The following is a 12,197-nucleotide window of genomic DNA, read 5'->3' on the forward strand; positions in this document are numbered from 1 at the left end:
CTGTCTCTTCAACCGCTTGCTTCGCGGCGCATAATTTCTCGCCTCTGCCTCCTGCACACCTTTTACTTTACTCGGTCAGGACACGCCCTCCTGAAACGCCCGTTTCGGACATCGTCCCGTATATCTCACACTCACCCCTTGGCGGCGATAAAGGGCCGCACGACGGCGATGAGCAGCTCATTCTTTCCCCACACCGTCACGCTTTGGAACGCGCTGCCGGACAACATTGCTTCGTGCAGCGATCGCATAAAATTTCGCGAAAAACTAACGTATATCAGCAACCCAAACTATGCTACCTAAAGACCCCACCTGCCTTCTTCGTATCTCTTTTTTACTCTTCTTTCTTTGTCTGTTATTACACTCCTGTAAAATTTATTCTTAGTCTGGCTGTTGTCACTTGAATGTTCATTCCTGCTTTTATTTCCTTCTAGTGTTGTTTCTAGTTACTATGTGTGACCATTGTCGCTTTTTTATATGTTACAACCTCAACGTACGCCTTGTCATTTGAGTGTTAATTTCCTTCCTTTTTATTTCCTCTTTTGTTGTCCCTTGTTAACTTGTGATCATTTTTACTTTTTTACGCAGTTGTTGAAAACCCGATGTACGCCATCACTTGAGTGCTGATTTCTGTCTTTTTATTTCCTCTTTTTTGTTATTCCTTGTTACATTTTTGCGAAGATGTTACAACCTTTATGTACGCCCCCCCTTATGTAATGCCTCCTGGCCCTTAAGGACGAATAAATGAAATGAAATGAAACATCACAACATCCAAACGTAACTAATTTGCCTCGACGCGGGTTTTCTTTTTATAACCATGCCAGCGTGGAGAGAAAGAACAACACACAATGCGCCCGCTGCCGTTGAGTGCACCACTTCCCTCTTTCTCCCCTCTAGAATCATTGGCACACCTTAGCAGTGGCAAAGCTACACTCGCCCGCTCGAAAGCCCTCGAAGCTTCGACGAAAGCTGAGCAGCAGAGGTTTTATTTTTGTTATCTTCTTGCCGGCAAGCCGGTGAGTGGGCGAAGCCACTGACGCCTCATACGGGAAAGTTCCAGGGCTTTTCCAAAGTGGGCAGAAGGAAACTGAACGAATCGAACGACTGGGTAACCAGCATTAGGCACTGTACAATAATATGAAAAAGCTGTACGATACTTTGAGACGTTGTACACTCGAATTTGTGACAACAGCTTTTATTATTAATATTCAACCATGATGCTTTCAGTTTCCTTTTTGAAAAGCATTGGTGCGCAGTTAGCGAAGTCAATGACGTACGGCGGTGAGCACCTGAGCTTCTGCAAGCAATATACATACCCGGCAGGGAGAAGCTAAAGACCCTTTATTAGCAGTAGAAAAAGGACCATGATGCACTGCAGGTGGTTAAGCGCCCCACCTGACCTTCTAATCTCCCGTTCTCCGTGCACGAAGTAAAAGGAGTAGGAGCAGGAGTAAGATTTTATTTAAAATGTTGCTATTGGGAGAGAACACCAAGTTCAAACATAATCGCCCGTGAAATAAACTTACTGCGAGTGGTTAGCTGATGAATCCGCCCTTGTGCTTTTCCGTTCACCTCCAGCTGCCATTAATAAACCGTAAAGCGTGCGCGCTCTGCCCTTGTCATGTTTGAGCCAGGGGGAGCATGGGCAACAACGACTACTGGACACGGCTGCCGGGAAGAGTGTCTATTTCACGCTAGGTTCACACCACGCGAGAGAAGGTAATATAAGATGGCTGTGATCACCAGACGAGGTGAAGTGAAAGCGCTCTTTTGAACGGCGCCAGCCCGGAGACCGGAAAACCACGATTGATATTCGAAACAGCACTTGTTGCTTCAAAAGCGGCTTCGCAGCAGCCCTCCAAACTCGTAGCGGCTCAATGGGGTCTGCGATGCCGGAGTAGGCGGGCACACGGGGCGCTCGAGCATCTCAACGCGCCTCTCATCCCGCTGGTGAAAGATCGTGAACATCCTTGGCCAGAGAAACGTTGCCGTAGTCAGATGTAAAAGATACCGATGCAAGTGTTTACACTCTAGACCGCACCGGGGCTTCACTCCTATGTTGTGACGCAATGTCTATGGCACGAAAAAATTCAAGGGAAGCAGGTGAGAGAAGCTTTGTTTGCTTATTTCTCAGCAAATAACGCATCCTTGCTCGTCGAACAAAAGCTGAGAGAGCCACGAAACGTATAATCTTTCAGTTAAAACAAAATTTCGTTCAGCCTTTAGTGTCCCTTTAACGTCGAGGTAATGTGTTTTGAGCACCGTGGGATAGCCTTATGCGTGCACCACCATGCTGGGGCCTGCACGTCCCCATTGCTAAGGCGGCACAGATGGCTGCCGACATGCTCGCCACGCCAGTGAATACAATCTAACCATTATTAGAGTTGGTTGAAATGCTAGAAACCATACAGTCGCTTGCCCTGTTTCCTCTGACCAGTAGAACAACCTAAGTCACTGGCAGCTCTGCAATCATGTTTGTGTATTGCTGTTCTGAATGACAGCTTTTTTCCTCCAACAGGCTTCTGCCTCTCTAGCAGAATATGTCAGCTGCCTTGAATCCTCCATTCATGTTCCAGTGTTTTAACCCTTTCAGGGTCATTGACGTACTATTATGAGCAATATGAAAGGGAACACAGGAACGCGTAGAAAACACCCTCAGACCCAGCTATAAGTGATACGCAGCGGCCGCTGTCGGAAACAAAGTGGAAAGAAGGACACTGTTCTGACAACTGTTCCCATTCCCGCCATGCGTCTTATCGGCTGTTGGAAGATACCGTATTATCGGCGAAACAACGTAAGCTGCTGCTTTGCTGAAAGGCCACTGTGGGGGGGGGCCAACAATTAGGGATGAGCGCCCTCCTTTCCCTCTTTGTTTTTCACAGCGCCGTCTGCGTATAGCTCCGAGGCTGTTTGCCACGCGTTCCTGTGTTTCCTTTCATATTGCTCATAATAGTACATGTACGTCCCTGGCAAATACCTTCAAAACAGTCAATGACGTACATGTACGTCCCCGCTGGTATGTTTTAAAAGCGCGCCTTTTTCGACCCTTTTTCTCACTTGGCATGTGCTGCCACGCTGCGGAAATCCAAGAAATTTCTTTCTTGCGCCGATGGCTCTTTTTTTCTTTTTTATGCTTTACTACAGCGGTGTGCCCACTGTCGTTTGCGCATCAGGGGTCACGCCTGGTTTCAGTTTCATCCTCCGGGCGCTTCCTGCTTCTTGCGTCCGCGAAATTTTCTTAGAATTTATTTTTTTATATTATTAATTGAATAAACCACGCGTATGCAACAAAACAAACAATTTTTTTTGTCACTTTATGATCACCCTAAAAAAATTACAATTTTTTCTCGAAATAGATTCATCCGAACAGTTCACATCAGCAAAAAAAACAAAAAATCGACCCCGGGGGGTCGCACTTGGAGAACAGGTTTGACCCTCAAAGGGCTAATGGCAAGAGGGAGTCATGTCAGAAAGTTTTCGACCACAGGAACCTAGGACTCTACACCAACCAACTCCCCCCTTCTGCAAACCGGTTTCCAGCCACAGGAACTCACCCCTGAGGGCGGTGCACTCGATGACCTCAACGTGGGCGAAAGGGGGCACCTGGTGCAGGTGCAGGGCCAGCGACTTGGCGAGCGTCGACTTGCCACTGCCCCATTGGCCAGTGATGAGCAGGGCATGCCCCGCCAGTCGCTGCCCCCCTTCCTCTGTCAGCTGCTCCAGAAAGGTCAGGCCGGTCTGGCAGAGCTCCTTCACACCCCTGGGAGCAATGGGAGGAGCCGCGAAGAAGACAAAAGCTTCTTGATTGACTGATTGATTGATTGTGGGGATTAACGTGCCGAAGCAACATCTGGGCCATGAGGCGCGCGGTATTAACGGGCTAAGGGTTCATTTTGACCAGCTGGGAATCTTTAAGGTGCGCCAAAATCTCGACGCACGGGCGTTTTCGCCTTTCGCCAAATTAAACGTCTCCTTCACGAAAAACACTGCTTCGTCCCCATAAGAATGATGCCAATCTTACTACAGACTTCAAACAAATAATGGCGATATTAAGGAAAACACAGGAAGCAGCGGTGAGTCCCAGACACTTTCCAAAGAGGTCTTTGAGGCGGAGAATCTCGTTTGTGCAGCTGGCAGTCGCCGACCAAAGCAGCAGCCAAGAAACATGAGTGGGTAATCATAGTGGGGGCCTCCACTTCTGTTCGATAGTAGGTGATTGCAACAGGGCCTCTGGTTCCATTCGATCAAAGCACATTAATGCTAATGTGCATCCAAACAGCTATACCGTGTCTTTAGTGCTGGCCTCTACTGTGTCACCGCTGGCAGTAGTATTGTGTTATTGCTTACGTCATGTAGCATTAAATTTGAAAGGTTTGCAACATTTATTACCCATTTTTGTGTGTGTGTGTGAAAAAAAAACCTTCTTTCATGGCTGGAACAGACCTGAGTGAACTCCCTCCAAACTGAAAAAGGTATTTCGTCTTCACAGCCCCTTGCTCTTAGACTGAACCCAATTTCCCGCTGTATCAAGCGAGCTGAAGAGAGACTTCTGCTGGCAGAGACTGGAAGCTTGCCGACAGCAGATCTCTCCGTGCATTTGATGTGCGCCTTTTGTGAGCTGGATAGTAGAGATACATGAACTAGCATACCTGGTAAACTAATTGCACTCTTCCATCCACATGTCGTGGCGTACAGCATCTAAGTACCATTTCCTTAACCTCTATAGATAACCGTGCCCCAGCCCTGAAGTGCTTTTTTATAAACATCATTTCCCTATGTCTATGGCAAATCCCGGCCCCACTTCTATAAATAAGTGTAGCTCCAACGAAAATCAACTTGGGCTTGTCAAGATTTAGGACGTTTTGAGAGACACGGTGCAACACGCTTGAACAACAGAGCACCACAAGTTTACCAACACTGCTGTAGACAATTTCGGCTCAGGTTTCAGGGTGCAGACAAAACTACCACATACCACTTACCCCAGCTCTTCTAGTTTCGGGGCCTGCAGGTCTGGATTGAGGGAACTGATGTTCGGGACGGGAAGCTCGAGCTTGCACTTTTCCGAGGGCTGTGGGTCCACCGTCTTGCCAAGGTGAACGTCAAGGTTTGATGCGTCTCTGAGGAAGCAAAACTTCGGGCTGTCGCCACCGCTGTCTGCGCCGCCATTTGGCGTGTCTCCGGCGTCGGACCTCTGTTGGGATAGCTTCACGAGGAAGTCCCGGGAGCCTACATAACAAAAGTGAGAGACCACAATGTCACATGCGCAAAACATGGTTCAAAAAGTCGGTACTCTCTTTCTCTCTCCTTCCCTCCTTTCTGTTTATAGTACAGACCCCTCCATAAACTGTGCAATGGCATAGGAAATGCACCTACGAAAACCTAGAATGGCCTCTGCAAGTGGGGAACATGATACAGCAAGAACCTGCTTCCCTCTCAGGAAAGGTAATCGTGTGTGTAGCCTGACACAGGAAACAAAACAAACAAAACACGAATCAAACATTTAGACAAACCTGTTGCTGGGCGTGTTGGTTATGGTTGGAGAACATGACAAGTAGTGGACATAATTGACACACGAGAAAGAGGACACGGACAGGCACTGCTCTGTGTTTCCTAGTAGTACCTGTCCATGTCCTCTTTCTGGTGTGTCGTTTCCTTGCACTAATTACCATGTTCTTAGAATGAGCATTATCACTATACAATAAATACATCATTAAGTGTGCCAACAGCCTTTAGTGCTCATTTTTTCTTCATTTTATTCCTTCATACTTTTTTGGAGTGCCTCAAAAACCGAAAACAAGATAACGCCATGTTTTAGACTTACTTGTATCACAATATCCAACACTTTAATGCCTGGCACTAGGAGCTAGTCCCACCAGTTATGAACTAAGCATCACACAAACCACAGCACGAATTATATGACTAACAAAGTCACTTCAAGGACTTCAAGAATTTCTCTACAAGTACGACAATTTCATAAAAATCCAATGAAATCTTCCGCGACTACCGCAGCTCATATATAGTTAGTTGTGTAAATGAAACAAAAATCCCATCCCACCACATCAATGCTGCAATGCACAGCTAGGAGACGTTACTGAGGCCTATAAATAATGCTAAAATATCTGAAGAGTCTTTCTGTAATCTATAATAGAGTCATTCATGAAGAACTTCTTTTTTATCAACATTTTCCTGTCTACTCAATTCAGGACACATACATACTAATGTATGCACCCACCCTATGCAATGCCAATGACAAAACTGAATCACTTAATTAAAAGCCATTTCGGGCCATTCTTGCTCATTTTCTGACCTGTCAAGCGGCATTCTAGTTAAACTCCAGTCAGTAGTCTTGAACACTTTGAAAAGAAATACCGTATTTATTCGCTTAATGATCGCACTCGCGTAATGATCGCACCCCTGAAGTTCGTCGTCAAAATACGACTTTTTTTATTTCCCGCGCAATGATCACACATTGAACTCGCCGCAGCCATATGTCGTATGTGTGCCAAGTTTGATGACAATGGTTGTGCTTACCTTAGTGTCCTCCTCAATCAAAGCAGACATGGCTACGTTATTGCCGCGGACTTGATGATATTGGCGATATCGGCAAGCATGAGTTCATTATTGGTGCAGAAGAAACTCTCACTAAATACACATAATGTACTCACGAGACATATAAAAAACCCGCTCGGCTCTGCCCCAGCAGCCGTGTGTTGGTATCCCACACTGTGACAGCAGCAGCCACTTATTGGTCGACTCGTTCTCAGCTCGCAGCAAACTCGTTCCGGCGCGTTCCGTAATTCAGTAATTCCGGCACTTTGCGTAATGAAAACACGGCATTTTGCGCCACTCGGTGGTCATTCGGTGGTCGGCGGAGTTTTTATTATGTTTTTATTTGTTATGTTTATTATTATTATGTTCATGAGACTTATCGTAAACATTCTGACCAGCAACTAGCGTTTTCTGCGCTCAAACTTCTTTTCGCGAAAAATTTACCTCGCCTAATGATCGCACCCCTAAAGTTGCATCATATTTTTGGAAAAAAAGGTGCGATCATTACGCGAGTAAATACGGTATTGAGCAGCCATCTTACATTTGTCTGACGTGAAGTGTAAGTAAATTTAACATTTAATGCCAAAATGGTGCACACAAATTTTTTTTATTATTTATCCACTAGACGTCGGTCAGCTTTTTTCAGCCACACAGGGTGGGTCACCTAACATAGGTTAATGGCAAGGTATTGAAAAATTCATTTTGTGCCGAGTCCTCGAATGTAAACACCAAGGTTTACATAATATTACGAGAATAACACAGTGAAAGCTCGTTAATTCGAACTGCAAAGGGAAGCCGTTTTAGTTAACCCTTTCGCTGTCACTGACGTATTGGTACGTTTTCGCATTTCCCCTTCGTTGTGTCACTGACGTACCGGCACATTCTCCATTGTGCGCTAAAAATTTCCTCCATAGCACAAAGCGGGCACACCTGGACTGTTCGCGCCATCTGGCAAATCTTCCTAGTAGCCCATATTTTAGCTCACTAGCTCTCCTCCTGGTATATTGAAAAGTACAGAGCAATCGCGCCCACCCTTTCCTTTATTGCTGAGGGGCTTGGCCGCTCCGCGCACTGTACTCTGCCGGGATGAGTGACCGTGCGGCACACGTGCGAATACGGGCGCAAGGGTTGTTGTGCCATCCGGAATGGGTTTCTAAGTTTTTATTCTGTTCCCACGTCTACTACGGCGTGCCAGGTTAGTCCAGTGCACCGTTGCCTCTCCAACAAACCGAAACACTGACTCAATCGCGGCTTTCGCTCGCTCATTTCTGAGCGTTGCGCGGGCCGCTGAAAGTGTCCTTCCATACGCGCGGTTACTTTCGGATGGCTGACCGCGCGGGGCCTTCGATTGCGGACAGGAACGATGGTATTTTGATTTTAATTTGAATACGAGCCAAGCTTAGATTCGCATCCTGAAAGTTTCTTATCCGAGGAAGGGGTGCGAGTTCCACAGCGTCAGATTCTGATGTTGAAACGGTGGGGTCATCCTCCCAGAAGCGTGCCTGGCAAACTGAAAAGATCTGGAAGAAAGGCGATTTCTCACCCACGCTCTTTCCTTTCAAAGCATTACATTCCGGATGCTACCATTGTAAAAAAAAATCACTATGTTCCTTCCCTCATATTTCGGAAACCAAGCCGACACTGGGGGTGCGTCATGGCCCGAAACACCCAACAGTGAAAGAATTAAAATTAATGGAAGTTCGGACTAATGAAACTGAAGAATACCAACGGTACATTGCAATTAGGAAGCAGTGGGGTGTGTCAACACTTTGACGCAATGAAAAAGTCCCCAATTTCGACCTGCCTGTTATCCCCAAAGGCCACAATCAGCATTCTTTGCTCTAACAAGCGAATGTTACGGGAAGCTGCATCTTCACATTCTTCAAAAGTAAAGAAATAGCGAGTAGCATTCCATCGGTCATGACTTCCAAGTGGATGGCCACACTAGTGGTTTGTTTTCAGGCTCCTTGTGATCATTTGCAGCTACAGGTTCTGCACTTCTGACCTTAACTGTCAGCACATCCCACACACCAGTGCACTCGCGTACTCATTGACGTATTTCATAAAGATTGTGTTTTCCAAGATGTCTGCCACGAGAGATTTGGATTGGTTTTATACTATTCTACACTCTTTGTTCTACCCAGGCTCGTGTGTAAGCACCGGGTGCCTGTCTTGAGTGTGGGCCAGGCGCCAAGGGGCTGGTGAAGTGATGCATAGTTTGAATTACCAGTGCCAAAACATACTCAAGTTTGAATTACAGTTGAACCCTGTTATAAGAGGCATGGGTTGTAACAGACAATCGGGTATGAGAGACACTATTCCCCACACAGTTGGCCACCCCTCCTTTCTCAATAATTTCACCTCTTTTATAACAGACATTGGATATAAAAAATGGCTGGTTGTAAAGGACAAGTTGTCCTTAAATTTCAGCCAACAAGCTCACTTGTAACAGACGTTTTAACTTTAGATGCGATGCTACTAGTCACTAATTGCAGTTGCATATGTTGTGGAAACAAAAGGGGATGATAGACGCATGCAGTCACTATTTTCTATAACTTCAGCGAATGCAGAGCGGTTCAGTCAGCTATGGAATGATGAAGAGAATTCCCGGCAATAGAAACGCAATGTACGGAAGTGGTTAAAGCCTACTGCCAAGCGTACGGGCATGACCGCGCATGCGGGTGTCTGCGCGAGCCAAGAATACCAGAAACGTGCATTGGGCTCTCCCATTAGCATAGCTCCCAATCAAGAAGAATTGTAGATGTTGAGCCCACAAGCCTGATGAATAGCTAGAGTGCACATCAGAAGAATCTGTGCGCTTACTGGCTCAACCTGCGAAGCTGCTTCTTTCGCACACAGCAAAAGAGAAAGGTTAAAGAACCTGTTGTAAAACACACTGTATACACAGCCATGAACCACATCCTAAATTGTGGCCGCAAAAGATGATTTATAAAAGGCCGTTTTAAGGCCGGAGCCTACACTGAACTAGAGGTTGATCAGCAAGTGAAAACATGGTACCGTGCTTATAAGAGACCTCACATATAAGAGACGAAAACTGCTCCCTGGTGTGTCTCTTATAAAGGGGTTCAATTTAACAGGCTTTTTTATGCAAAGAATTCCATGAAGATTTTGCCAGACTGAATCGCACGGCTTAAATTATCCAAAATTATTAATATTTGAATTAACGAACTTCCATTGTATTATGAATAACACCATTCTCAACACTACCACAAACCATTCAAACACACTTAAATGAAAATATCATCAAATCAATCGACGGCCTAGTACTGCCAAATCATTTTCAGTAGTGAACAGCTGACAGAAGTCTGTCGTGTTACAGCACGTGATTATCCCCATGTAATTTCTTTCGTATAATCTTTTAGTAGCACATGAGAAGGGGTTTGCAGCGATGCTTACATGCCTTAAAGGTTCCCCGTAGCACTCCTTGAACACTGTATTAAATCTTAATAGGAGAACGTCCGCTGCTGTAATTTGAGCAATTCCATGCCTGCAGTGTGTCTGATGCACTGAGGGCACAGCCAGTAGCATGATAAGAGCCGGGGAAACGGAAAGCGTACACGAGCAAGCACAAAGCCGGGCACTGTCTTGCTCTGCACACAACGCACAAGAAGTAGGAGATTCCGCATTGCAGAGGGTGAAACCAAACACGCCGTCTGCAAACACTGGAAGTCATTGGAGGTGGCAATCTACTTTCCTCCAATGAGTCTTTCCACACACTCCTATTCTCCCCCTAAAGGCACCCTTTTCCCCTGGCACTCGCTTCCCTCTCCCAGCTCGGCAGCGTCAGACTTAGCCTCTCCCGATTTCACAGGCAAAACACTTATGCTTGCGCACCGAATTCTCGCAGCAGATTTGAGGGGCAGCAGATGCGGAAAACTGCAAACACAAAACAAGCACAGAAAGAAATGATTTGATGACGCGAGCGAAGTGTCATCAATTTCTCATTTTCTATGGCTGTTTCGTGCGCACAGTTTTTCACAACATTCCCCTGCCTTCCTCAGCTGGTTGCTCTTGTTAGCACGAAACTTTATCACCAAAGGCACTCCGAATGGTCATCGATAAGTGTAGCAGGGCCCCTTAACTAGCACAGTCAGAAAACAGGAGGATGGTAAACACTCACCAGAGCTATGTGGCAGTCTGAGGAGGCCACCAGAGGACAGCACAACAGGGTATGCCGCGGAGGAAACATCCCTGCACCACGCACGGAAGGTGCTGGATATACTTTGACGCCATGTTGATGAAGCCTAAAATCAATCAAGGCAAAGCTTGAATTAGACGAGAAATCAGCCTCACAATACCTTCCTCGTTGCAACAAAACATTGTTTAAAGGGGCCATGCAGCCAAAATACAGGTTTGTTTTATTCGATAGATTTCGTGTTTTAGAGTGACCCCAGCGCTTATCCAGCAGCAAACAATGCCACATTCAAGTTTCAAGTTTGTTTGAGACATGTAAATTACATGGCTGAGGAGGAGCGAAAAAAAGCCGCAGCTTAGCGGCTTGACAACACTCCCTTCCCCTGAGTTACATCGGCAACAGGGGTAGCGAACAGCAGGTAGGAAGAAACAAAACAGCAATGCAGTTTTTGGTGTAATCAAATACAGTTGAATACTTATACATAGCTCGTGTACCATTAAAAAATATTCTTACATAAGAATTGAACAGAAATATATCCAACACAAGTGGTATCAAAGACATGGCAAAGATAATGGCAGAGGCAGGGTTAACAAGAAGACATGTGAACTACTAAACGATAGGCAACCAAAGTAATACATACACTGAAAGCATCTTATAAAAAGAAAGTTTTTATCTGTTGGTAAGACGGCAAACGATCACAAGAATTGGGGAGACCAAATCGGTTAAGCAGAGTAGGCAGTGCATAATTTAGCGTTTGAAATCCATAATTAGTCCGTGAGCGAGGCACGTACCAGCGTTCATGGTGACGTGTTTGGTGACGTTCATGGTGACTGAGAATTTATTCAAGTTAAGTTAAAATTTTGATTCTCCCGCCAAATCGTGTTTTCACGACGTCTCCGATGACATCACAAAAACCGCTCTGCAGCCGATTGTAGCCGATGATGGAGCCTCGTTTACCGTTAGTGAACCTAGATGGCGCCACCATACCGTGGCAAGCCGTTTTCTGCCTTTGGTTTGTTTTTGACCGTATTTAAACCTGGCTTATTTTTGTTAATGTAGAAAATAATCGTTTCGTGAAACATGGTGCTCGCTCAACAAGCAAGACACCGTTCGCTTACGCCAATCGGCCAGTATCGTCTGAGACAACCCCAAGTGCCGCATTGTTGTGCAGCTAGAACAAGTATAGTGCGCGCAGTACCAACAGCAGTACACATCGGTACTTCTATGTTTATGTGCACTTTCATAACTTCCAATGTTTATCCCACCATTATTGCCGATATAAAAACAATAATTTGGGCACAAATAGCTAGTTCGGCAGGCTTATAATCCGTGCCTAATTTGCGTTTGCTTTTGGCAGCCTCAGCCAATCGCAGAGCTGCCACATTTGATATCACAGGTTCTGTTGCGGGAAATGAGCTAGTAGGTTGCATGGCCATTCCCTTTTTTCCTAATTATATAGATTATTTGAGGGAAGTTTACGTTAACGTGGTGTCAG

The 12,197-nt window shown here is 45.7% G+C and overlaps 1 protein-coding gene across 1 annotated transcript in view; it reads right to left on the reverse strand.

The window, feature by feature from the left end:
* Positions 1–12,197, reverse strand: part of LOC144169287 (peroxisomal ATPase PEX1-like) — a 156,216-nt gene that overhangs the window by 122,504 nt on the left and 21,515 nt on the right. Inside the window, exons 6-8 of the mRNA XM_077698364.1 lie at positions 10,688–10,811; positions 4,977–5,223; positions 3,552–3,757 (exon numbers count right to left, since the gene is read on the reverse strand). Of these exons, the coding sequence (XP_077554490.1) occupies positions 3,552–3,757; positions 4,977–5,223; positions 10,688–10,811 (577 nt within the window). The remainder of the gene's footprint in view (positions 1–3,551; positions 3,758–4,976; positions 5,224–10,687; positions 10,812–12,197) is intronic.

The sequence above is a fragment of the Haemaphysalis longicornis genome, unplaced genomic scaffold (assembly GCF_048455015.1).
Source record: "Haemaphysalis longicornis isolate Haplotype H1 unplaced genomic scaffold, Haemaphysalis longicornis Haplotype H1 scaffold_2, whole genome shotgun sequence".
Taxonomy (NCBI): domain Eukaryota; kingdom Metazoa; phylum Arthropoda; class Arachnida; order Ixodida; family Ixodidae; genus Haemaphysalis; species Haemaphysalis longicornis.